We start from the raw sequence: 24,762 nt of genomic DNA, 5'->3' as shown, positions 1-24,762 counted from the left end.
ACAGTTCCTGCTGGTGAAGATGTTACAGACACACATTCACAGAACACCACTCTGCTACTCTCTCGGGGGGATGATTTTCAATTTGACATGAAGCATCCCAACATTTACATGGTTGTTGTTAAGGGGTCTTACCTATATCAAATTTTGATTTTTCTGAATGCCCTTCTCTGACTTTATTGGAAAAAACCTGAAATATCATATATTGCAAGCTTCCAAACTGAAATGTTATCCCCATAAATTCATATATCAAGTTTCACAGATTCACACATATTCTTTCCAATTTCAGCTAATCAGATATGCATTTGGAGTTATATTAATGTATCAAAGCAAAATAACTCGATTTAATGTTAGGAGAAATTCAGACTTTCCATTAGCATCTGAGAGAAACATTTATTTTTGACATATTTTGTTCAGATAACAGTCTCAACACACATGGTCCAAAACCACTCAAATAATAAATCAAATACAATCCGATGTCGAACACTGGTCTTTAAACATTATAGCCCACGATGCCACGCTTGCCTATGATCTCTCCGATATAAAACCACATCCACACCTCAGTGGCCACCAAGCCATTCAGCACAGCTTCCTGAAAAACAAGAAGTACAATGCTTAAGGGCCCCTTTTCTTCTTCTCTATGTAAGATTATTCTTTTCCAGGATTAAGTGACAGAGATGCTATTCAAAACCAGAGGGCAGTTGCAGTCAGTCAAAATTTACTAAAGTTAACTCTGTTCAACTGCTGAGAATACTTTTAACTTTCAATTTTGTAAGGTAAGTAGTCCAGCGCTTATAAATTCTTTCAAAGCATTCTTTAAAGCCCTGAACTGACTTAACCCTTTCATTATAGTTTATGAGACACTTTATAGGCCCTAAAACAACCCACATCCTGGAACTAGCTGACAGAGTTAGACAGGACTTCGTATGAAAGGATGGCTGTAGGGAGGCCAAGTCAGTATAGGCAGTTTTGTCTGGCCAAGGAAAATCTGTTGAAAGATGCAGGGCACTATCTTCCCCTTTCAACATAATTTTTATCCATTTATAATTTAGCTTAACTCTTTCCAAGTTCTCAGTGGTTGACATGTTGCTGCCCTTAAAACAGAAAAATACACATATGATTCCAGGAAGCATTATCTCATGTAAGCACAATTTAGAATATTGAAATTCTAGTTGAAAAAAGATCTTTCTGCAACAAAATCAGGCCTTTTTCTATGTATGTATGCATTTATTTATTGTAGGCCTTCTTTTAGCACTTCTGGGAGTAGATTTTCCCTTCCAAATTAGACCAGAACTTATTAGACTTTTTGTATCCTGTACTTGCACTAAGTAAACATAAAAACCATGCACCAATCCTTAGTCTTCAGATTTTATCCTCATGAAATTCAATAACCCCAGTTTTGGTATTTTTTGTCCTTTAACTTTCTGACGGTGATACAGTTTGAGATCTTTTGGCTGAAGGGGACTACAGAAGAATAAAAACACAGCTCCAGCAAAGTGAGCTGTCTGACTTGACTACACTGCTAAAGTCAGAGCAGAAAGAGGCTTATTTTCGTGCTATGGTATAAGACAACTAGGAAACGGAGGCATAAAATAGCCCAATTATTTCGACCCAGGATGGCAAAATTAGAAAACCGAGTCTCTTCCTCAGCAGTCAAGAAGAGATTATCTCTCATTATGCTGGATTCAGTGTCACTGGAAAATGCATATAGTAATCAAAACAATCAGAAAACTCCCAAGGGAACACACTTTCTGTTAGGCACATACGTTTTCATTTAGCCCATGGTTACCTTAACTGTGAGCTGTTTGAAGCTACCAGTCTGAGCACTGTGGACTATTTTTTTCAGGCTTTGAATAGCTGTAGGGATCTCAGCAGGGGTTGGAGGAACCAGCTCAACCTTGGCGTAGTGCCAAAATGTGGCCAATCGAGGCTTCGAGTAAGTCACAGCAGCTGGAAAACAAAACAAAACAAAACAAAACAAAACCAGGATGAACTCACTAGAGACCAAAAGAAGCAGATGTGTGGGCTGGACACAAATATTTATTCATGCATCACATTCATTCACAGCTCGCACCAAATGTGCACCCGGTGTGAAAAGTCAAAGCTGCTCCCTGGTAACAAGAGGCTTTTAAAGATGCAGAACACCTGTGTCACAGGGCGTTCAATCAGGCCGGAAGCGCTAAGCACATCCAATTATGCCAAGACTTCACTAGTGGCCTGCCAGTACTGTCACTTTACTTACGAATGGCTACTCTAGTTAACTGTAAAGTGACCAGAATATGGATGCAAAAACAAGAACCCCGCAGCAATTCATTCACACCGTGTCGGTAGAGAGCAGAAAGTTGGGAGGGAAGAGGTGTAGAAGGGGAAAGGAGCTGTGTAGAACGGCAACCTGAAGATAAGATAAAAACATCACAATGCTGGCTACAAATTCGGATGGAATTGTGACTATCAGCACCTAGTTTTGGTATCCTCATCAGTATGTGTTGGGTTAAAGCTTCCTCCTGAAGCACAACTGTTCCTCTTTGAAAAGCGCCACAATTAAAAGTAAAACCTACATGTATCGTTAAGAGCAGCATCTATTACTGAGTGGAAATTCCTCAAGGAATTTACTATTTCCAGAAGAAAATCCTTAATAAATGGCAGATAAATGTGTCTATGACAGTGACTTCATCAAGAAATAGAGTAAAAGTAACATGGTGGCTGGCATTGTGGCTTAGTGGGTTAAGCTGCACCTTGCGATGGCAACACAGAGTCGGGATGCTTCACTTCTGGCCCAGCTTTCTGCTAAGACACCTGGGAAAGCAGTGCATGATGGTCTGAGTACTTGGGCCCTCACCACCTTTGTGGCAGACCCGATGAAGTTTCTGGCCTCTGGCTTCAGCCTGGCCCAGGCCTGGCTGTTACAACTATCTGGGGAGTGAACCAGTGGAATAAAGACTCTCTCTCATCCTGCTTTTCAGAGGTAAATCTTAAAAAAGCAAAACAAGGGGCTGGCGCTGTAGTATAGTAGGTAAAAGCTGCCACCTGCTGTGCTGGCACCCATATGGACACTGGTTCAAGTCCTGGCTGCTCTGCTTCCAATCCAGCTCTCTGCCACAGCCTGAGAAAGTAGTGGAAGATGGCCCAAGTGCTTGGGCCTCTGCACCCACGTGGGAGACCAGGAGGAGGCTCCTGGCTTCAGATCGGCCTAACTCCAGCCATTGCAGCCATTTGAGAAGTGAACCAGCAGATGAAGACCTCTCTCTGTCTCTCTCAGTAAAAATATCTTTCAAACAAACAAGCCCCCCAAAACAAAAACCATGAATGCATGAACATGCATAAAGTGTCTATTAATTCAAGGGTGGATTATTCAAGTCTCTTGATGCCCCCCCCCCTTCCTATTATTAACTGCCTGTATTTAGGTATTTCATTAATCTTAGAATCATTCTGTCTCTCATCTCTATTTGGGGACATGGGTAAATCTCTAAGGAGACCCAAAGCCCTAAGAGACTGTTCTCAATACAGCTACCAATGCCTGTAACACAGGACAATGAGAAAGTACATATTAACTGTCTTTAAATTATCAACACATCACTAAAAAAAAAAAAAATCAGTACACTGCACACAAATACTAGTTGGTTCTTTTTTTCCTCGGGGTGTACAGGTTACCAAGTCTGAAACTGCTTGATATGTATACAGGGATGAGCAAAAGTAAGTAAATCAAAGGTAGGTGGTAGAGCCAGTTTTCCACTGAAGGAGCAGGAAGTAAGAGACTAGCAAGGAAAAAGATAAATAAACCCCACGGTTTTAGAACTGGAGATCGCCCAGTGAACTCATATTTAGCTTAGTATACACACAGATGGATAATTATGTGTATACATGTATACCTGTGATAGAATGACTGGCACACACACCTCCTATACAGACAGGCATCTGTATCCCTATTCATTGAGAGCCTAAAAGCAGTGTTATTTTAAATAGCAAGGAACAAACTTGGCATACTCAGGTCTTAGTTTCTAAATTCCATTCTCCAATAAAAGGAACGAGGGCTCCTTGGGGAAGTGGCTGATTAATTCCAGACCAGGGCAGGGAAAACACAAGATGAGTCTGAAGCATTTTGTAGCACCAAAAATTAAGGAGGCACGTTAAAGGGGTAGAGGTTCCAACCGGCAAGAGCTCCCAAGGGCCAAGGCTGCAACGCAACACTAGGTCTCTGAGATATGAAGCTTGTATCACTAATGATGTCGCATCACGTGGCTATCATCCACCTCCCAATATGTGGTCGGGCCACGTCATCTCTTCAGTGTCCTTTCTAAAACGCACAGCTACAGACTACTCATGAGAAAAACCCCAGAGAAGGTCAGACTGAGGAACATTTTTAAAGATATCCCAGCAGATACCTAGATGGACATCTCAAGATGGTCAAGGTCATGAAGACAAGGACAGGCTGGAAAACTGCCACAGATTAGAGATGAGTAAACGTGACAGCTAAATGCAAGTGAATGAGGTACCCAGGTTTGAATTCTGGAACGGAAACAGATTAATGGGAGAAAAAAACAAAAAGGTTAAGTCCAAACAAAGTCTAGAATTTCGTTAGGGGGAAAATCCAACTCTGGCGTCTCTGAAGAAGTCTACTGACAACTCTTTGCATTTCCTTAACCTTCTTTGTCCCCTGGCATGTTAACAGATACAGTCAATAATTTCTATTAAATATTTAACGTTCACATTTAATACAGACCTATGTCACAAAGCAAAATAGATTTCCATGTTAACAGTGCGGCCCTGGTCAAGTCCTTCTTTCTGAGAGAATAACAGTAACTTTTGGAAGAATAACCATTCTTTGTTAACGATTTATTTACTGGAAAGGCAGAGCAAGGGGAGGGGGGAGGGAGACACAGGGAAGGAGAGAGATCTTCCATCTGCCAGTTCACTTCCAAACGGCTCTAACAGTCAGGTCTGGGCCAGGCCACAGCCAGGAGCCTGGAAGTCCACCAGGGTCTCCCACCTGGGTGGCAGGAACCCAGGTACTTGGGCCATTAGCCACTGCTTTCCCAGGCGAGTCAGCAGGGAGTTGGATCTGCAGGGGAGCAGCAGGGGCTCAAACCATCACTCAGGTAGCTGCCCCAGGAGTAACAACTTACCTTTCAGTTATTTCAGCACTAAGGAATGGGCTTACAGACTTCATTACAAAAGCGACTTTGTTCTTGTTCGAGGGAATCATTAGGACTTGCAATTCCTCATCTGGTACCCCCTCAGGTATGTGAGGGCCACGCTATGAAAGCCCCCTTGAAATAGTAAAAATACGCCTCACATCAACCACCAGGTCCGAAGACTGACGCCTCCTCTTTGTTGCTTTTTGTTTATGAAAAACTGTAGAGCTTTATACCAGACACCTGGATGATCTTAGTAAAGTCAAAAGTTGCAAACCTAAAATCCTTGGGAAAAATGTGTAACGCGTCTCCCGAGTAGGCGGCGGGTTCCACAGGAGGGAAAAATATACCAGTGTTTACGGTACTCGGCGCTGCGAGACCTTCCCAACACTGGTGGGCTGGGGTGTGTGTGTGTGTGTGTGTGTGCACAGAACCAGCAGCAGTATCAGCAGGCTCCGGCTGAGAAAAACCCCAGGAATGCTAATCTGTAACAACAAAGACCACTGTTTACAGAAACCCCTTTCCTTGCCCACCCGGGCGCGGGTACTCAGCCACAAAGCCCAGTGTCACCGAACATTTCCCTCGGGTTAAAGCGGAACCTCAGAACCTGGCCAAGACAGAAAAGAGCCAACATGGGAGACCTCACCCACTCTTGAACATTCCCGTAGACTTCCACATACTCCGCCGAGAACCAGGCCACCGGAGAGGCCGAATTCATGGGCTTCCACACGTCACCCGCCCCTCCCTTACCTAGCTCCCCTCCACATTCCTGCTCTGGAGACCTAAGGGGGAGTCCTGGCGGCAGCTGCCGGGCTCCCGGCCTCTCCCCACCGCCCTGGTTAGGACTGGGAACTTCTAGGTTGCAATGAGACCCCACGGCGCAGGCGAGGCGAGCGGGAGGCTGACCAGAGTCGCCAGCCTGCGGCCTCCTGCCGCCTGCGACCCTTGGCCGGCGCGGCCCCCGCGGGCCCTCCGGGTCATCGCGGCCCGCTTCCTCCCCGTGGCCCGTGGCCCTGCTCGAAGGGCAGTCTCACACTGAGCTCACCGTTCACCAGCGCCGGGGCCTTCTCCGCGAGGTTACGGACAAACTGGGCCATGGTTCTGGGCTGCAAAGTCCGTCGCCGCCACAGCCGGCTGAATGTCACCCCCGGAAGGACCCGCTGCAGGACCCCGTCCCATTTCCAAGGTCAGGTCGCCTCTCTCCGCGCCTGAACTCACGATATTTAGAGGTCCCACCATCTTCGCGGAATACAGTCAGCCCACTTATTTTGTTCAGTCACGGGGGAGAAAGTGTCTGTGAAAAGATGAAGTTAGCGTGTACGTGCAAAACAACCGGATCCCGCAGAAAAACAGGCATATCTTGGGGCAGCCACGCGCGGGGGCCCGGAAGGCCGGCGCGGTCGGGAAATGCGCATGCGCGCTGGGCCCCCAGCGTTTTCTTGGCGCCGACCGCCGGTTTTTTGCGTAGCACTGTTCCGGAGGTTTTCTGAGGGAGCCGAAGCCCGCGCTGGAAGGCATCGCTGAAATTCTCGTGGTCCAACACGGTTGTTTTAGAAGCAGAGAGAGGGTCCAGGGACAAGCACGTAACCTCGGGGACTGAGAAGGCGCCACAGCAGCCCTAAGTCGCCGTGTTTAGCTGATGGCTCTTCTTGAGCTGATTTTCCGAATCCCTGTCTGCTCCGAGTTCTGTGTCGGGGTTGGAACCCCATCCCCGGTTCCCCACAGGAGCCTTGCAGATGTGAGGGACAAAGTCGTCCAGTATGCTAGACGTTTTGGGATTCAGAGAAAGCTGGTGCGTTAGGTCTCCTGTCCCCACGGAGGCGGGCTGGTAATTGGCCAGAGCCGGGGAGTGGCAGAGTTGGGGTCTGAAGAGCAGACGTCGGTGTCAGGTTGTGTGTGGTGCTGATCTGGGAGGACCACTGACCGAAAGGGTCGTTTAATCTGACTGGAAGAAAATAGGATGTAGAGAAGTGGCATGTGATGAGAACAGAACTATAAGTAATGTATTTTGGGGAAGCCTGGGCAGAAGTAAAACTCGTGGAAGGCTCAGAGTTGGAAAGAAATATTAGAAGTTGCATCAAGAGGGGCCCTCGTTGTGGCCCAGCAGGTTGGGGTACAGCCTGCAACGCTGGCGTCCCCTGATGAGTGTCAGCTATTGGAGGCCTGGCTGCTCCACTTCTGATCCTGCCAATGCACCCGGGAAAGCAGCAGCAGATGGCCAAAGTACTTGGCCACCTGCTGCTAGGAGATCACGATGGAATTCCTGTCTCCTGGCTTTGGCCTGGCCCAGTCTTTGCCAGTTGCCGCCATTTGGGGAGTGAATCTGTGGATGGCACATCTGTCTTGTCTTTCTCTAACTCCCTTTCTTTTTTTTTTTTTTTTTGACAGGCAGAGTGGACAGTGAGAGAGAGACAGAGAGAAAGGGCTTCCTTTTCCGTTGGTTCACCCCCTAATGGCCACTGTGGCCAGCATGCTGTGGCCAGTGCACCGTGCTGATCTGAAGCCAGGAGCAAGGTGCTTCTTCCTGGTCTCCCATGCGGGTGCAGGGCCCAAGGACCTGGGCCATCCTCCACTGCACTCCCGGGCCACAGCAGAGAGCTGGACTGGAAGAGGAGCGACTGGGACAGAATCCGGTGCCCCAACCGAGACTAGAACCCGGTGTGCCAGCGCTGCAGGTGGAGAATTAGCCTATTGAGCTGCGGCGCCGGCCTCTAACTCCCTTTCAAGTAAATAAGTCATAAGAGGAAAAAAAAAAGGCGGGGGATATCAAGCAACCAAGAGCATTTTTCAACAAGGGAGTGATTCAACTGCCCTACATGCTAAGAAGCCAAATTAAAGATGGGAAAGTTAATTTAGCAACGTAGAAATCTTTGACATTAGCTAGAGAAATTTCCAAAAGTGAGGCCAGGAGCCAAAGCGAATCTGTGAAGGAACACGGCTGTAAGGAATGCCAATCAGACAACCAAAGGGGAAGGTGGAAACTGGGAGAAACTGAAGGTAGAGAAGAGAGTTGACAAGAGCCCTGAGGAGGGGAGCAGGGTGGAGCCTTTCCCACACAGGGGGTGATGGCGGAAAAGGCTGAAAGCAGAGGCCCTTGTCTGTTTGCCTGGTGAAGCAGAAGGCAATGCCATTCCACTGTGAAGCGAGAGGAGAGGGCAGGAGAATCGGAGGATAGAGGTCAAGGCTTGGGATAGCTGCTGGAGTTAAGGACACATGGAAAGACTGCTGGGCACCGTGCTAAAAACTGTGTTGTTGTTAATACAACAGCAGCCTGCAGCTTGGACACTGGAGCAGAGGTGAGTGGCTGGAGTAAGCTGAGGTCTTGCATGGCAGGGGTATAAAACAAGGGGCAAGAAAGGGGAACGTGATAGCAGATTATTAAAAGATCTGGAGTTCGGGCCAGATAAAGAAGAAAAGTGATGGGAAAAGGGACTTGATCCCAGGGTCCCCTCCAGAGGCCTACCTGATAGGGCAGACCAATTCAGCCAGGTCACACACATGAAACTGCCTGCCCAACAAAAAGTCAAAGCCAGAAATGGCCATTTTCAGAGGGATTTCTAAAACTGCCACTAGCTTTCAATACTTCAAGAAAATGATAACAAAGGTTGTAAGTCAGATGGTTCTTTTATTAAATACAAGTTTTGAACAAACACCCCCAGGCAAGTTTGACAAGTAACCTTCCTGGAATGTTTCAAAATACATTTATGTTGATCAAGTTTTATTTCAATCAACCTTTTCGTTGTTTTGATCTTCCTCTTCTTGGTTTCTAGGTTCTTTTCCTGTTTAGCGATTAGAGCATGTACATTATTTCCTCACATGACAACCGCCGTGCAGCATCAGCCTCTGGCTTGTCAAGGCACCCAGCAGGCTTATGCTCTGTGCAATGGCTGCTTAGCAACCAGCATCAAATAAAGTAATGAAGCCTTTCTAAGAGTGTGACACCACACAGCAACTGGCACCTTCGAAACCCTTTAAAGCTTCCTTCAGTTTTCACACATCCCTTAACAACTGTACTTAAGAAAACAAAAACAAAACTCAGATTGATAAATCCTACTTCAATAATTTTCCAAGTTTAGTATTAGCCTCTTGGTAAGTTATGAGCAGTACCAGAGCTGGCTCAGGAATCTTCCTTTATCCTATTGTCCTCCTGCAAAGCCAGCACACTGGGCATGTCAGGAAGTCTCACTCGCAGATTCAGCGCTGCTTCCGAGTTTCAGATGGAACGCCTCGGAAGCTTTTCCGAGTGCAATACACATTGTACCAAGATGGGAATTTTTTCAAGGCTCATTTTTGGATATCCTTAAGTTACTTCACAGAAAGAAAAAAGGCACAGAGGACACTTGGTTTCTTCACCAGTGGTGGCCTTAAGCTACACACCTGCCTTTGTGATGAGAGTAAAGATAGCAGCATTCGTGGTGCCACAGCCATTCATACAGTTTCAGGAAAAGAGCTTTAAAACAAATGCCAGGAAAGGCTCATAGTCTTGGAGGCTAAATACAGAAGTATAATACAGACACTCGAGGCAGCACAGAGACTGCTGACCAAATGCTGCTGGACCCAGCTGCCTTCTCAGGTTTTGTGCCCATTTTCTGCAAAACTCTGCCCTCCTCCCTTCTTTTTAAAGTGAAGCCATCTTACTAGGTTGGCCAGTGGAAAGAAGCTGATTCCAGACCCAGTTCATTCTCAGGTGAAGGAGGATAATAAATATGAAATGAAGCTCATTTCAATCCTGTCAACCCATGCCTCAAAGACCCAGGGCACACACTAAATTGATCTTAAATTCAGGCATTTACAGATGTATCCTAAACTTCCTTCTTTCATTTATAAGCACAGCAATATGCAATGTCTACTTATATCCAAGGTGGGAGGTCTTCTCGGATTTGAGATTCCTTAGCTGATACTGACAAAAAGAAACCAAGGACAGCTGGCAGCAATGTGTGTTAGAACATCATAAAACTATTCTCACCTTACTTAAGAGGCCACATAGTGTCCTCTACAGGAAACAACGACACCTGTTTCTAGATCATACCCCCCTTTTTTTGTCACTTGTGCTATCTTTGGGCAGAGAGGGATAGTAATAGAGATGTTCTATGCCTCACTCAGCACGTTAAGCTGCAGTATGAGTAGGGCGCTCAGGCTCAACCTGTAAAAGATCCGTCCCTTTCCCAATTACTCAGGTTAAAGTGGGTATTTAAAAGGGTTTGCACAAAAAATTTTGCTCAAATTCCTATTTTGTTCATTGATGACCTAAAGCTGTGTTAGAAACAGCTCTTAGGAGTCAGGTCACAAGCCCAGACAGACATTAATTATATACATTTGATAGTCTCAGAACTGTATTTGTCAGCACAGCCATACACGGCTTACATCTCACATGGAAGAGGCAACACAAAGTTGTACCCAGTTTACACTAGACCAGTATAAACATCGTGTATGCAGCTGTACACTGACACAGAATGTCCATATTAGTACCTGAGAATGACACTGTTCATCGTTACAATGTTTGTTGCTTAACTCTTCTACTCAGGCCTAGTTCTTGTAGCAACAGATTTTCCTAGGAGAAAAAAAAATGGGCACAACAACCTCCTATATATTCCTTCACCCCAGAATTTTTCTGAATGAAGTGTCTAAACTGCAAATTTGCCCTATAAAGCTTCATAAAAAAGACTGTAGGCTCACTTTTCCATGATGACGATCCCATTGTGTTACAAGATGACAAAACTGGGAGCTACCAACAAAAGTTACGTAAGATTCTTCTTTTGTTCCTTTAAAATCTCACCTATCCACCTTATTCAAAAAGCCTACACAAACATCAAGGTATCTGCTTTTATGTGAAAAGTTATTCTGTACCAAGGAAAAGGGCTTAAGTCTAGATCTAGAGAACTAGTAAACACACAGGATAACTGAAGGGTTTCTGAAAACATCAGCTATCACTGAAATATGGGACTTCCTAGATGGAAAAGCAGTGCTCACCAAAAACATTTGAGCAATACTTGGAAGAAAAATAGTAAGGTGGCAGACAGTTTAAGTAAAGTGAACATAATTTAAAGCAAGGGAAGGAAAAAGGAAGAATAGGAAGAGAGAACCAGAAGGTGAAAATTAGTGATTACTTCTAAATGTGGTGATGCTATAAGAATTATAATTTCTTGCAAGCCAGGGAGCACTGTCAAGTTCTTAGGAATCTTAATTATCATAATTTGAGCAACAGCAGTTCTCTAATTTAGTTAAAAAAAAAAAAAAAAAAACAAGAAAAAGGAAAGGAACAGAACTAGAAAGAGAAACCACAAACAATTGTTTATCTGCACTCCAGGGTTGGTTCTGGCTTGTTTAGTTCACAGTATTTATTCAAGCTGCTCCTTTTGTTGCTGCTTCCTCTCTGCGAGCCACCGTTGGATTTTTTCCTTTAGTTCTGTATTTGGCCGGATCTGGTCCATGGTGAGGGGACTACGGTTAAAGGGATCTGTTTGGTCACTGGAACAAAGAGAGAAAGGGAAATGAGGTTATTTCCATAAACTTTAAAATCCTAAGCCCAAAATAGAACACCTAGGGACCTCACTTTGAGACTGAAGCCAGGAGTGCACTACAGCATGGAGTCAAATGCCAGATGTTCACTTAGGGGTTAGAAAGAATGAGAAAGGAATGATTCAATTTTTTAAAAATCTACTGTCTTCTCTGTCTCTTAAACTTTATTCAACACCAATATGCAGATGGTATTTGTTCCAGTGGCTTAAAAGTGCTCTCCTTATGTTGCCAACTTTTAGATTTCCCTAAGGCATAGCCACTATAAAATACAAATTTTAAAAAAAGGATGTATTTTGGCCGGCGCCGTGGCTTAACAGGCTAATCCTCCACCTTGCGGCACTGGCACACTGGGTTCTAGTCCCGGTTGGGGCACCGGATTCTATCCCGGTTGTCCCTCTTCCAGGCCAGCTCTCTGCTGTGGCCCGGGAAGGCAGTGGAGGATGGCCCTAGTGCTTGGGCCCTGCACCTGCATGGGAGACCAGGAGAAGCTCCTGGCTCCTGGCTTCGGATCAGCGAGATGCGCCGGCCGCAGCGGCCATTGGAGGGTGAACCAACGGCAAAAAGGAAGACCTTTCTGTCTGTCTCTCTCACTATCCACTCTGCCTGTCAAAAAAAAAAAAAAAAAAAAGATGTATTTTATTTATTTGAAAGACAGAGTTAGAGAGAGAGGTAGAGACAAAGAAAAAGGGGGTCTTCCATCCGCTGGTTCACTCCCCAAATGGCTGTAATGACAGGGGTTGGGCCAGACTGAAGCCAGGAGCCAGGGGATTCTTCCATGTCTCCCTCGTGGGTGCAGGGGCCCCAGCACTTGGGCCATCCTCCATTGTTTTCCCAGGCCATCAGCAGGGAACTGGATAGGAAGTAGAGCAGCTGGGACTTGAACTGGCGCCCATATGGGATTCCCTTTTGCAGGTGGTGGCTTAACTTGCTATACCACAGGGCCAGCTTAATGGGAAAGACATACCTCCTAGCACAGCATCATGTTTGTAGCAAATGTCTAATACCAAATACCATGAGATAGAAAATTCACTTTTTTCAATATTTAAAAAGTCTCTAAATTTGAGTCAATTTATAGAATTAAAAATTATTTTGAGAAGCAGAGAGAGAGAGAGAGAAACAGAAACAGACAGAGCTCCTGTCGCTGGTTCACTCTCTAAATGCCTGTATTAGCCTGGGCTGCACTTGGCGAACCCAGCAGCCAGGAACTCAATCCAGGGACTCAAGAACTTTTTACCTCCAATGGTGTGCATTAGCAGGAAGCTAGAATCAGGAATGGAGCTGGGACTTAAACCCAAGCATTCTAATATGGGATGCAGGTGTTCCAACCAGTGCCTTAACCACTAGGCCAAGCACTTGCCCCTTATATAATTTGAAAGAGTCTCTCAGTACCCACTTTTATCAATGTTGCACTTAAAAAAGTGAAGGGGCTATTCAGGCAGTAAATCAGCTACTATTTGTTACGTTGTTCCTGCAGTATTTATTACTTTGTTTTCTGTAGATATCAGGGGCAGGCTGTCTAAGAGCAGGCAAGCTGGGGGAAACTCAGGGTTATCATGGCTGAACACGATGAGAGCAACAAAATGTGAGGTAACTCATGGTGAATATGGTATAAAACTTCAGTGAAAAAAACTTTGTCTTATATTTTTACAACTAAAATGAAATTAAAACAATTTTGGGTCCACATCCACTACGTGTTGACAGACTATAAAACATGTTTTGAATATTTAAATTCTTAACAATCAACTAACTCCAAAGTGCCTACCCAACACATCCACAAATCAATAGTATGGGGCACTCAGTGGGCGCAAAGTGCTGTAGTAGGCACCAAGGAGAAAAAACTGACAGTAAAGGAGCATGGCCCTGAGCTCCCAAGGCTGCTTTGGGGACTGGCCTACCTCAGTAAGTGTCTGGCGATGGTGGACCGGTCCACGGTGACTCTGGAGGATGGCAGCACCACAGGGTCCGACATCAGTGTGCTCATGATGGGGTCCAGGAACTCGTCACAGGCGTCGGCGTAGGTCTCCTCTTCCTGCTGCTGCAGGTCTGCAAGCGACTGAGCACACAACACCCACGAGTCTCAGCGACTTCACAGTGCAGCTCAATTCAGAATCCTCAGCGACCACACCTGAATCCTGCTCACTAATTACCCTTGACAGTGATCATGAGAAAGCTTAACTTTATTTTCTCAAGAAAAGCCAAAGTAGATATTTCAGGTGCAAATTTAGCAGCCAGCCCCAAATCTGAAACTTCAGGCTGGACTGGAAATGGGTTTGAGTGTTGGCAGGAAAAGTAATACCACAAAGACCCAACATTCTTCCGGCAGCAGTTCTGTTACAAATGCCCAGTTCAGAAGAGTGGTGGTCAGCAGGGGTGGGAGGATACTGCTAGCATAATAAGAGTCACTCGTAAGCCCATGGACAAAAAGCAGTTTTAGGGTTTTTTAAATTTATTTCTAAAATTTTTTTATTTTGACAGGCAGAGTGGACGGAGAGAGAGAGAGACAGAGAGAAAGGTCTTCCTTTTTCTGTTGGTTCACCCCGCAATGGCTGCTGCAGCCGGCGCACTGCGCCTATCCAAAGCCAGGAGCCAGGTGCTTCTCCTGGTCTCCCATGCGGGTGCAGGGCCCAAGGACCTGGGCCATCCTCCACTGCACTCCCAGGCCACAGCAGAGAGCTGGCCTGGAAGAGGAGCGACCAGGATAGAAACCAGCACCCCGACTGGGACTAGAACCTGGTGTGCCGGCGCCGCAGGCGGAGGATTAGCCTAGTGAGCCACGGCGCCGGCCAGTTTCAGATTTTTGGTACAAACAGGAATAGGAATTTAAAACTGACTTCTACATCTGATTCCTTCACAACTCGAGTTCCTCAGGGATCTGTTTAAGCTCCAGCCCAAGAAGGAGCTCAATGCAATAAAAAAGAAACTCAATGAGGGAAGACTTCTCAGTAAGGAGGGTTTTTCATGAGTCTTGTGTGTCCTTTTTTTCCTTTTCCACTCCTCCTAATGTTCTCTCAAACTCCAACCAAAGGGATTAGCTGAAGGCAGTGCAGTACTTTAAACTTTAAATTGAATGGATATCCCAGTATAAGCCAACTACCAACTGCAGATACAAAGAACAGAGAAATAAAAACCAATGAATGAAAACTACCTATCTTGAATTTAATTCTAAAAAAGTTCCTTTGGATTAACATTCTAGATTTTCAAACCTACTGATACTACTGTGCGTAAGTTTCTGTAAAAATGGCCTATGTAAATGTGTACATTCTCTTCTTCTAGTAGAAGTTTCTTAACTTTGTGTTCTTTCTTGGTAAAAACAGTGTTAGTAATAAGAAAATGTTAGTTCTAGTTATTGACTGATCTGGAAGCAGTACCGGCTTCTACATTTCTCAAGACAATGCTCTTTGTCTTCCTGAAACGGTGAAAAGCAGCATGTCTGAGTCTTAGACCATATCATTTTTTTTCTCAAAAAAATTTTGATTGGCTGATTTGAGAGACGAGGCAGTGAGGCAGGAAGGGAAAGAGAGAAAGGGACAGAAAGAGAGAGAAAGAGATCTTTCATCTGCTGGTTCACTCTCCAAATGCCTGCAACAGCCAGGGCTGGGCTAGGCTGAAGCCAGGAACTCCATCCAGGTCTCCCACGTGGGTGGCAGGAACCCAAGTACCTGGGCCATCATCCGTTGCCTCCCAGCAGAGGAAGCTGGATCAGGCTCGATCCCAGGCACTCCAGCATGGATGTAGCATCCTCAGCGGTGCCTTAACCCAGTGCACCACAATGCCTACCCTGGTATAGTGATTTTTATTAGGTATGTTAGCAAATTCTCCTCCTCACCTTGATTCTCTCTGCCAAGTTGCTAAAAGCCACAATCATATTCCCTGGTTTATTTATTTTCTTCAGGACTCGGACTGTTTGTGCAAAGAGAGTTGGGGAATAGGATCGTCCATCCTTGGGCACGGTGGCACAGAAATTCTCCTCATCCCTGCAAGGTCAGCACAGAAGGTCACTGAGCACCAGAGGTAGGTCAGTGAGGGGGACGACAGAAGCACTGCACAACATTCTCATCACTTGCAAGCCCGAATGTTCTTCTGATCTAGAAAGATGGCTCATGTTCAAGGAAGGAAAATACCTATCAAGTATACCCTGGCCTTAAAGGAATACTTTTCCAAACAACAAACAGTACAACAGGTTATCTTTGCACGGATCAAGGCAGAATGTTGGCAATGCTAAGCTATGACCATGGGTCATACAAAATCTCCTAATTTAAAACTACATAAGATTCCTTCACCAACCAATTAGAAACGAAATGTTTCTTTTCCATTTCCACACAGCTGCCAACCAGTCATTCTACCATCAAAGCCCCGGATGAAAACATTCAGCCTCCCTCTGGCTTGCCCAATTCCAATCTCAGGTACCCGAGATTTAAGTAGATAGTGCAGATGTCTGATACGAGCTGCTGGGGTTTGAAGTCAAATTCACTGAAGTCCTTGACTTTCAAGGCGCCCATCTTGGGGCCCACCAGGTGCTGCAGGAAATAGTTCAGCATGGAGATGATGCGCTCAGCCAGGAAGGGATGCACAAAAAGTGATTTGATCTCTGGAAAAGAAGTCAGTATCTTAAATAAACTCAGCTTTGCAATCTTCTACTTATTATGTCTAGTTGTCCTGCAGACCTCTGGGACTACTTCTATTTTTACTACATAAATAATACACTTTCTTTCTTTCTTTTTTTTTTTTTTTGACAGGCAGAGTGGACAGTGAGAGAGACAGAGAGAAAGGTCTTCCTTTTCCGTTGGTTCACCCTCCAATGGCCGCTGCGGCAGGCACATCACGCTAATCTGAAGGCAGGAGCCAGGTGCTTCTCCTGGTCTCCCATGCGGGTGCAGGGCCCAAGCACTTGGGCCATCCTCCACTGTACTCCCGGGCCACAGCAGAGAGCTGGCCTGGAAGAGGGGCAACCAGGACAGAATCCGGCGCCCCGACCGGGACTAGAACCCGGTGTGCCGGCGCCACAAGGTGGAGGTTTAGCCTATTGAGCCGCGGCGCCGGCCAAATAATACATTTTCATTGCAGAAATAGATAACCAAAAAAACAAAAAACAGTAAAAAAAAATCTCCAAAAACTATCACCCAGAGATAAATTAACTACTATTAATATTCCACTCTATATCCTACCTTTTCTATCCATATTTACATACATACATATTTTTAAAGCAAAACTGATTATCATATTGTACATATTCTGTAACTTGCTGTTTTCAGTAACTATATCATGAATATTTTACCATTTTAATAAATGTATGTCCCTGTGCTCTCTAAAATGGTACCCACTGGTCACATGTGGCTTTTAAAATTTAAATTAAATAAAAATTCAGTTCTACAGTTGCACTGGCCACATTTCAAGTGTTCAACAAATATATACAGTACTAGGCAGCCCAGATTTATAGAACATTTTCATCACTACATAAAGTATCAGTAGAATACAGATGATTCAAACCCCTCCTTTTTTTTTTTTTTTTAATTTGAGAAGCAGAGTGAAAGAGTGAGCTCCAATGTACTGGTCACTCCCCAAATGCCGGTAACATATGGGGGAAGGGGCCCAAAGGCAGAGGCTGAGAACTCAATTCAGGTCTCCCACATGGGTGGCAGGAATTGGCTACCTGAGCCATCAATGCAGCTTCCCAGGGTCTGCATTAAAAAGAAGCTATAATCCGAGTTGGAGCAGAGGAGCGAAACCCAGGTACTCTGGTGTGGACCGTAAGTGTCATAATCAGTGCCTTAACTGCTAGGCCAAATGCCCAACCCAATTTACACCATTGTGAATGGCCAGTTTTCCAGTCAGTGATTGTACCATAGTTATTTAATCTTTTTTGACAAATACTGTTTTCAATTTTTTTTTGGACAGGCAGAGTGGACAGTGAGAGAGACAGAGAGAAAGGTCTTCCTTTTGCCATTGGTTCACCCTCCAATGGCCGCCGCGGTAGCGCGCTGCGGCCGGCGCACCGCGCTGATCCGATGGCAGGAGCCAGGTGCTTCTCCTGGTCTCCCATGGGGTGCAGGGCCCAAGCACTTGGGCCATCCTCCACTGCACTCCCTGGCCACAGCAGAGAGCTGGCCTGGAAGAGGGGCAACCGGGACAGGATCGGTGCCCCGACCGGGACTAGAACCCGGTGTGCCGGCGCCGCAAGGCAGAGGATTAGCCTAGTGAGCCACGGCGCCGGCCCAATTTTTTTTTACCACTATAAACATTTTACTTACTGATCAATCTAATCTCATTGTATACATATTTTGTGACTTCACAAATTTGTGAGGAACTTGCTACATCACAGGCATGAAATCCAAAAATTTTTAAAAATTAGTTGACACATGCCAAGTTTTATAAGGCTCAGAGAAAGACTGCCACTAAGTACTACAGTTTTTTTGTTTTAGTCATTATCTATTGAATGTTCCACAGTTAATGCCTTAGCTCTCTCTTGCTATCCTTCTTCCCTAAACAAAATCTCCCAAATAGCTAATCAAATATTTGGTTCCATAACTTAGTTATGTCATTTAAGATCATGTCAGTATCATTTACAGCAGGGCCATGTGGTGTCTGAAACAACTTTATTGTAACTTTTTGATTTTGTTTCCTTATTTTCAGAGTACCTATCACTACATCCTTTCCAAAGTCTTCACAGGAATTATAAAACATTCAAAGTGTTTATTTTTAGCTGCTCTTTACTTTGTGGAGACATTTTTTTCTGGACGTTTCAGTGCTTTGCTGCAGCCTAGACTGCTGTGCCATGGTCACACACCTCCACCATCATCGAGGGAATCTTCGGCGTGCCTCCCTTGTGTGGGATTTCACCTTCCTCCTCCTAGGTTTACTCCTTCACTCTGAGCGGGATGTCTTTTTGCAGCTTCCCGAGAAATGGTATACTGGAAGGCGACTGGATACCTTCCCAGCTGAAAGTACCCTTATTTTTACCAGCAAACTCAACTGATAGCTGACTATAGGATTCTAAACTGAAAAAAATATTTTCCCTCAGAAACGTGTCCCAGCTTCAGATGTCACTGCTGCGAAATTCAAAGCCATTCTGACACTGGAACCATGCCGTGACCTGACTTTTCTCTGGGACCTGTCTGGGGGCTTCCCTGTACCCCGATTTCCTGAAATTTCACACTGATGCATCTTAGTGTGAGCTTTAAAAAATTCTGTACAGGACACCTACCACTTGAATTTAGAGTCTGTTCTGAATCTTGGAGAATCTTTCGGTATTAATTAATAAATTCCTCTCCTATATTTTTCTCTTTTGAGACTTTCTTAGGCCTATCTTTTTTTTTTTTTCCTTTAAAGATTTATTTATTGAAGGCAGAGTGACAGAGAAAGAAAACAGTGAAAGAGACAGAATGCTTCCATCTACTGGTTCACTCCTCAAATGGCTGCAATGGCCAGGGCTGGGCTAGGTGAAAGCTAGCAGCAGGAACTCCATCCAGGTTAGACCTATCTTTCATTTTCTAATCCTTTTCTCTCTCTCTCTTTTTTTTTTTTTTTTTTTTTTTTTTTGACAGGCAGAGTGGATAGTGAGAGAGAGAGAGAGAGAGAGAGAAAGGTCTTCCTTTTTGCCGTTGGTTCACCCTCCAATGGCCGCTGCGCCGGCGCATCTCGCTGATCCGAAGCCAGGAGCCAGGTGCTTCTCCTGGTCTCCCATGCGGGTGCAGAGCCCAAGCACTTGGGCCATCCTCCACTGCCTTCCCGGACCACAGCAGAGAGCTGGCCTGGAAGAGGGGCAGCCGGGACAGAATCCGGCGCCCCAACCAGGACTAGAACCTGGTGTGCCGGCGCCGCAAGGCGGAGGATTAACCTGTTAAGGCACGGCGCCGGCCCCTTTTTTCTCTTTTAATTACCATCTCTTTTCCTTCTGTTCTTCTTTATGGATGACTTCATTGAGATTCTCCTGAATAGTTAAAATCCTGAAGTACATATTTTTAGTATCCAAAGCTCTTATTCTTTTAGCCTCTTCATTCTTTTTACGTGACTGCTGTATCTTCTCTCATTCCTGAGATCACAAAGATTTTTAAAAAGTTTTCATCTATCTGTATTTCACATTAGAGGAGCTAGCTACTCAGGTGTCTGGGGATCACTGGTTGTCACTTTTAACTGAGGCACTAAAAGTCATTATGAAAAGTACCCAGATATTATATTTAACCAGGATTCAAGATTATTTTTCAGATATTCTCTCTCACACACACACTCTCTCTCTCATGGCTAACCTGTCCTCCAGAAAAATCTGCCTGACTTATGCTTTCTGGGGGCTCTGTGAGGGAGACCGTTTCCTCATTCCCATGTCAACAGCGGGAAGCTTTTCTAGTGAGTCATTTCCTCAGATGTGCTGTCACCAGTCTGAATTCTTGGTTTCAGCTGGCAGATCCCTCACTTGAAGCAGATCTTCTGGGGAAACGGTGCCTTATTTCTTTACCTGATGTCAGGAAGGCCAGGGTACCGATTGTTTCATTGGACATGATGTTATGGAAACGTGCCAGCTGCCCAAACATCTGCAGGCCAGCCTCCTTCTCTCGGCGGGCCTCTGGAGTCAGACCATCCCATTCACCTCGGTCCTTCTCGATCTGCTGAATCTTTATCTTGCTTAAATACTACAGAAACCAGAGGGGGCAGAGATCAGAGAAAAAAGTGCAGTTGGAGGAACAGGATATTTCAGAGGTCCTATCTAAAATCCAGCTAACTATGCTGGGAAAACAAGAGACTTGAGTCTGTGAGCACAGGGCTAAAGTTTAGAGAGTACTTTTAGAGAAAAAGCAAAGTTCTGCCTTCAGATTTGTTTTAGCTTGGGTAGATTCAAAGGTTTGTCCTCTAGAAACAGGACAGTATTGTAGAAAAGAGGATAAATAGTATAATGTAGAAAACCCAGGCCAACAACAAGCAACAGTGAAAAAATGATGACAATGAATTCTCTCTGAAAGACAAAAATCACTCCACTCCAATTAAAAGAAAGCCTCCAAAAACACTGCTTACCAAAAATCAAAGCTCTATCAAATATGCAAGGAGTATAGAAGGAGAACCATAATTATTTAAATCTCAGCATTCTTGCTGTTGTAGCAAACAACATGTTAAACCTAGTCTAACACCTACGTTTCACAATATAGCTAAGGATTTAGGAAGCAATGTATAGATGAAGAGTAATGATTACTTAAAGTCTTTTTAAGACAAAATAACACAAACCAGATTTTTTTTTAAAGTACTAGTGCAAAAATCACAAAGCAATATCCTCTGATTGCCTCTTGTAGTGCTGGCCCGATTATTCCTGTGAGTGCACTTCCTGCCAAAGTTACCCATTCTAGCTCAAGGCCCTTTTCTAACAGAACACTAACAGAGAGCTCCGGAAGAGCAAGCATGGAGCTACACTACTACTAACAGATTTTTGGTATTCAAGTACTAGGGGCATAAGGATTGCTTTAGTATAATCACAAAGATAGAAATATTCATGATGCTCTGATGGTGTGGGTACAGTTAAATCTTTTACCTGTATGGCTTCATCCAAAAGGAAGATGGCATCGTTCATTAGTAGGTTAAGAAAGCGAAGGAAAAGTGGGGGATTCATGGCTTCTAAATTCTTAGAGGCGTAGTCAGCCAAATCCTGTAAGTTCCAGCCCAAGAGAAAACCATTTCAGTACTGAATCACAACTCACTGGGGCCTATCTGAAGCAACTGGTTTCACCAGAAACTCACCTTAATGCTCTCCCGATAGTTATCTGTCCCCCACATGTATCTTAGGATGGGATACATGGGACGGCGATAATTAAACTTCTGTTCAAACTGATGAGGGTCTCCTGGAGAACAAAACATCAGACAGGTAGTGCTATTAGGGACAGAGTAGAGCCCAGGTCTGTGTGGAGTCCTTTTCTTTCATTGTGAGTGACAAAACCACTGACAAAATTTGCCCTGAGGGGGTCAGATTAGATAGTAAGGAGGACTAGAAAGGTTAGTCAGTGTGTACAAGTTGCAGTGAGATACAAAGAATAGGTTCTGGTGCTCTATTACCTGGTAAGGTTGTCTGCAGCTAATAATGTGTCATATATCTCAAGATAGCTAGAAAAAGATCCCAAATGTTATCAGCACAAAGAAACAATAAATGTTTGAGGTGATAGATGTGGTAATGATCCTGATTTGATTACTACACAATATACATATGTAGTGAAACTTTACACTATATCCCATAAATGTGTACAATTACTATATGTCACTAAAAATCTGGGAGGAAAGAGTCTGCACTGGGAGTTTCTAAATGCCTAGGGTTGTGGCCCAGTGTTTACCTCATCTCTTTGCTGGGAACCTGGGGGAGAGTGATGTAAATACTTTACCCAGCAAGGGACAAGGACCAAACTGGTAGGAAAGAAAAAGGAAGAAGAGGTGTCAAGGGAAACGAATGTGTCCACAACCCAATGTGGAGTACTCATCAGACGCTGAATGAGGCCTCCTGAACTGGCCATGGTGGCAGTGAAAGCCACGTTCAGAATGGGATACTAAGTAGTCCTCACATTCTTCAATATCCCAACTGTGTAGCCAAATAGTTCTTGATTACTCTGGAAAAATCAGGCCAGGGGCTAAGAACCTAAGGGATTTTACACTTCTAAAATATTGAAGGCGTCTACGGCCATACCACCCTGAACGCGCCTGACCTCGTCTAAAATATCGAAGGCATCATTAGAGCTCCACAGGGCAGGTCACAGAATAAAGGAAGAGTAAAGGATTTGAAGTGAGAACTAGGTTTACATTCTGGCTCCGTGTACTGCAGGTTTCCACTTTCTGAGAAAACACAGACACGGTACCACAATACAGTCACACACTGAGATAACTGCCCTGACATTCTATACAACTTCTATGTGTTATGGACTATTTCACTGAATCACCACCCACTTTACAGATGAGGAGACGAAGGAGCCGAGTTGAGACAAAGCCGGAATCCAAATGTGGAAGGCTGCCAGTAAAATGTTCAATGCTTCTTTACACGTTAGTTGTACTTATCACTGGGTGGTAAGACATCCCCTTAGAAAGGGTCTCAACCAACTGCCTGGCTTGTCTACTGGCTGAGTTAGGGCACTGTTTGATCAAGCCTAGGGGCTTAGGGCAGAGGGAAACAGAACGCTGTCTGCTGGCATCCTTGCTCTGGACCGTTAGCCAGCCTAGTCGAGGTAAGGGACTCTCTTCCTCAGCACCACTGGCTCACTATCCATTCTTCTGCAGGTCTAATGACAACCCAGGTTTAATCAGACAACATAATTTGAGTATGATTTGATCAACCCATGTAGTATAGGAGGTAAGCGTTATTTAAGGTGAGAAACAGCTGGTTTTACCACTTATTAGCTGTATGATACAGTTTTATTGGGCACCCCAGTCCTCATATGTAAAATGGGCAAACTTTTCAGAGGGATATGAGGAAAGTCTGGTTTACTGTAGGTACTTAGTAAATGGGGGCTTGACATGTCTCTGGTGTTCGAAAACTGAGCTATGAAACCCCACTGCTATCAGTCGCTCAGTTCTGGACCTGGCTGCATGGCTGCTTTACCTGTAAACTCAATGTCCACAAAAACCTTGATTAGTGCTTCCGCAAGTTGAGGTGCGTGTGCAAAGTTGCAGAACACACGTTTCCGATGGAACACACTGGATACCAGGGGGTTTGGGGTCTGGTCCAGATGGGGCATCACTGCTTCCAACACCTCAGCTAGTTTGGCCCTTAGATGGGGATTCTTCATTCTGCAAATAGGGCAAAACGTGAGGTGAGCAGGTACACTTATCTCCCAAATTTATGACTCTGTTTTTTCCACATGAGGAGCCAAAATATCCTGTACCATCATGACAGGAGAAAACAGGATCCATTTGTGCAGTTTTGTCATTTTTGTGGGGTGAGGGGGTGGTGGTGATTCAGGATGAACCATTTAACCCTTGAGATGACAGCTTACAAAGGAAAAGGGTAAGAACTTCAGTCTGTATTTAATGTTTAGCCATTCTGTTCTCTTGTTTCTAACAATCCACTATATACTGTTTACTATGATTCTCTGATAGCTTCATCCCGGATAAACTTGCTGTAATTTTATATTACCTGCAGTGTACACAATGTTTGTCTAATGAACACTTGTTGACCCATGACTTTCCATCAGGTTTGCTCAGCTCAGTGGAGGACCAGCTTCTATCTACTTCTCACTGACTTGGCCTAGGAAATTGTGGGTCACTCTTTAGTGTGCAGCAGATCTTCATTTAAAAAAAAAAAAGATTTATTTTTTATTTATTTGAAAGGCAGAGTTACAGAGAGGGACGGAAAAGGGGGGCAGAGAGAGAGAGAGAGAGGAGGTATTTTCCATCCTCTGGTTCACTCCCCAAATGGTCACAATGGCTAGGGCTGTGCCAGGCCCAAGCCAGGAGCCCAAAGCTTCTTTGGGGTCTCCCATGTGTAGAAGGGGCCCAAGCACTTGGCCCATCTTTTGCTGCTTTCCCAGGCACATTAACAGGGAGTTGGATTGGAAATGGAGCAACTGGGTCAGCTGCCCATATGGGATACTGGTGTCATAGGCTGCGGCTTAACCCGCAGTACACCATAACGCTGGCCCCTAATCTTCACTTTTATAAATAATTTCTGCTTCTTTTGGCCTACATGCCAAAACAAATAAATAAATAAAATTTTAAAAAATTTAAAAAAAATCAGGGAAACAACTCTATAAGTGATAGTTATCTTCCTTTGGGAAAGAACAATAGAAGCTATGAGAAGACTTGAGATCAGAAATAATACTGACCCGGCCGGCGCTGTGGCTTAACAGGCTAATCATCCGCCTTGCGGCGCTGGCACACCGGGTTCTAGTCCTGGTTGGGGCACCGGATTCTGTCCCAGTTGCCCCTCTTCCAGGCCAGCTCTCTGCTATGGCCCGGGAAGGCAGTGGAGGATGGCCCAAGTGCTTGGGCCCTGCACCTGCATGGGAGACCAGGAGAAGCACCTGGCTCCTGGCTTCGGATCAGCGCGATGCGCCAGCTGCAGCAGCCATTGGAGGGTGAACCAACGGCAAAAAGGAAGACCTTTCTCTCTGTCTCTCTCTCTCACTATCCACTCTGCCTGTCAAAAAAAAAAAAAAAAAAA

At 44.9% G+C, this 24,762-nt stretch overlaps 2 protein-coding genes across 3 annotated transcripts in view; both read right to left on the bottom strand.

Moving 5' to 3' along the window:
- Window positions 1-370: 370 nt before the first annotated feature.
- On the bottom strand, window positions 371-6,291 carry ATP5MG (ATP synthase membrane subunit g). Its single transcript, XM_062197121.1, has 3 exons — window positions 6,175-6,291; window positions 1,787-1,947; window positions 371-589 (listed from the first exon to the last, which is right to left on the bottom strand). The coding sequence occupies exons 1-3, from the start codon at window positions 6,224-6,226 to the stop codon at window positions 491-493; spliced, it is 312 nt and encodes a 103-aa protein (XP_062053105.1). The 5' UTR covers window positions 6,227-6,291; the 3' UTR covers window positions 371-490.
- Window positions 6,292-11,356: 5,065 nt separating this feature from the next.
- Window positions 11,357-24,762, bottom strand: part of UBE4A (ubiquitination factor E4A) — a 35,140-nt gene continuing 21,734 nt past the window's right edge. For both annotated transcript variants that reach the window (XM_062197120.1, XM_062197119.1), the window contains 8 exons: window positions 23,203-23,390; window positions 21,366-21,466; window positions 21,160-21,273; window positions 20,098-20,272; window positions 16,056-16,236; window positions 15,475-15,622; window positions 13,544-13,701; window positions 11,357-11,597 (listed from right to left, as the gene is read on the bottom strand). In XM_062197120.1, coding sequence (XP_062053104.1) covers window positions 11,468-11,597; window positions 13,544-13,701; window positions 15,475-15,622; window positions 16,056-16,236; window positions 20,098-20,272; window positions 21,160-21,273; window positions 21,366-21,466; window positions 23,203-23,390 — 1,195 coding nt within the window. In that variant the 3' untranslated portion in view covers window positions 11,357-11,467. The remainder of the gene's footprint in view (window positions 11,598-13,543; window positions 13,702-15,474; window positions 15,623-16,055; window positions 16,237-20,097; window positions 20,273-21,159; window positions 21,274-21,365; window positions 21,467-23,202; window positions 23,391-24,762) is intronic.

This window comes from Lepus europaeus, chromosome 7, assembly GCF_033115175.1.
Source record: "Lepus europaeus isolate LE1 chromosome 7, mLepTim1.pri, whole genome shotgun sequence".
Classification (NCBI taxonomy): domain Eukaryota; kingdom Metazoa; phylum Chordata; class Mammalia; order Lagomorpha; family Leporidae; genus Lepus; species Lepus europaeus.
Note: the sequence above shows the minus strand (reverse complement) of the source record. Positions and strands in the feature narration are given on the sequence as shown.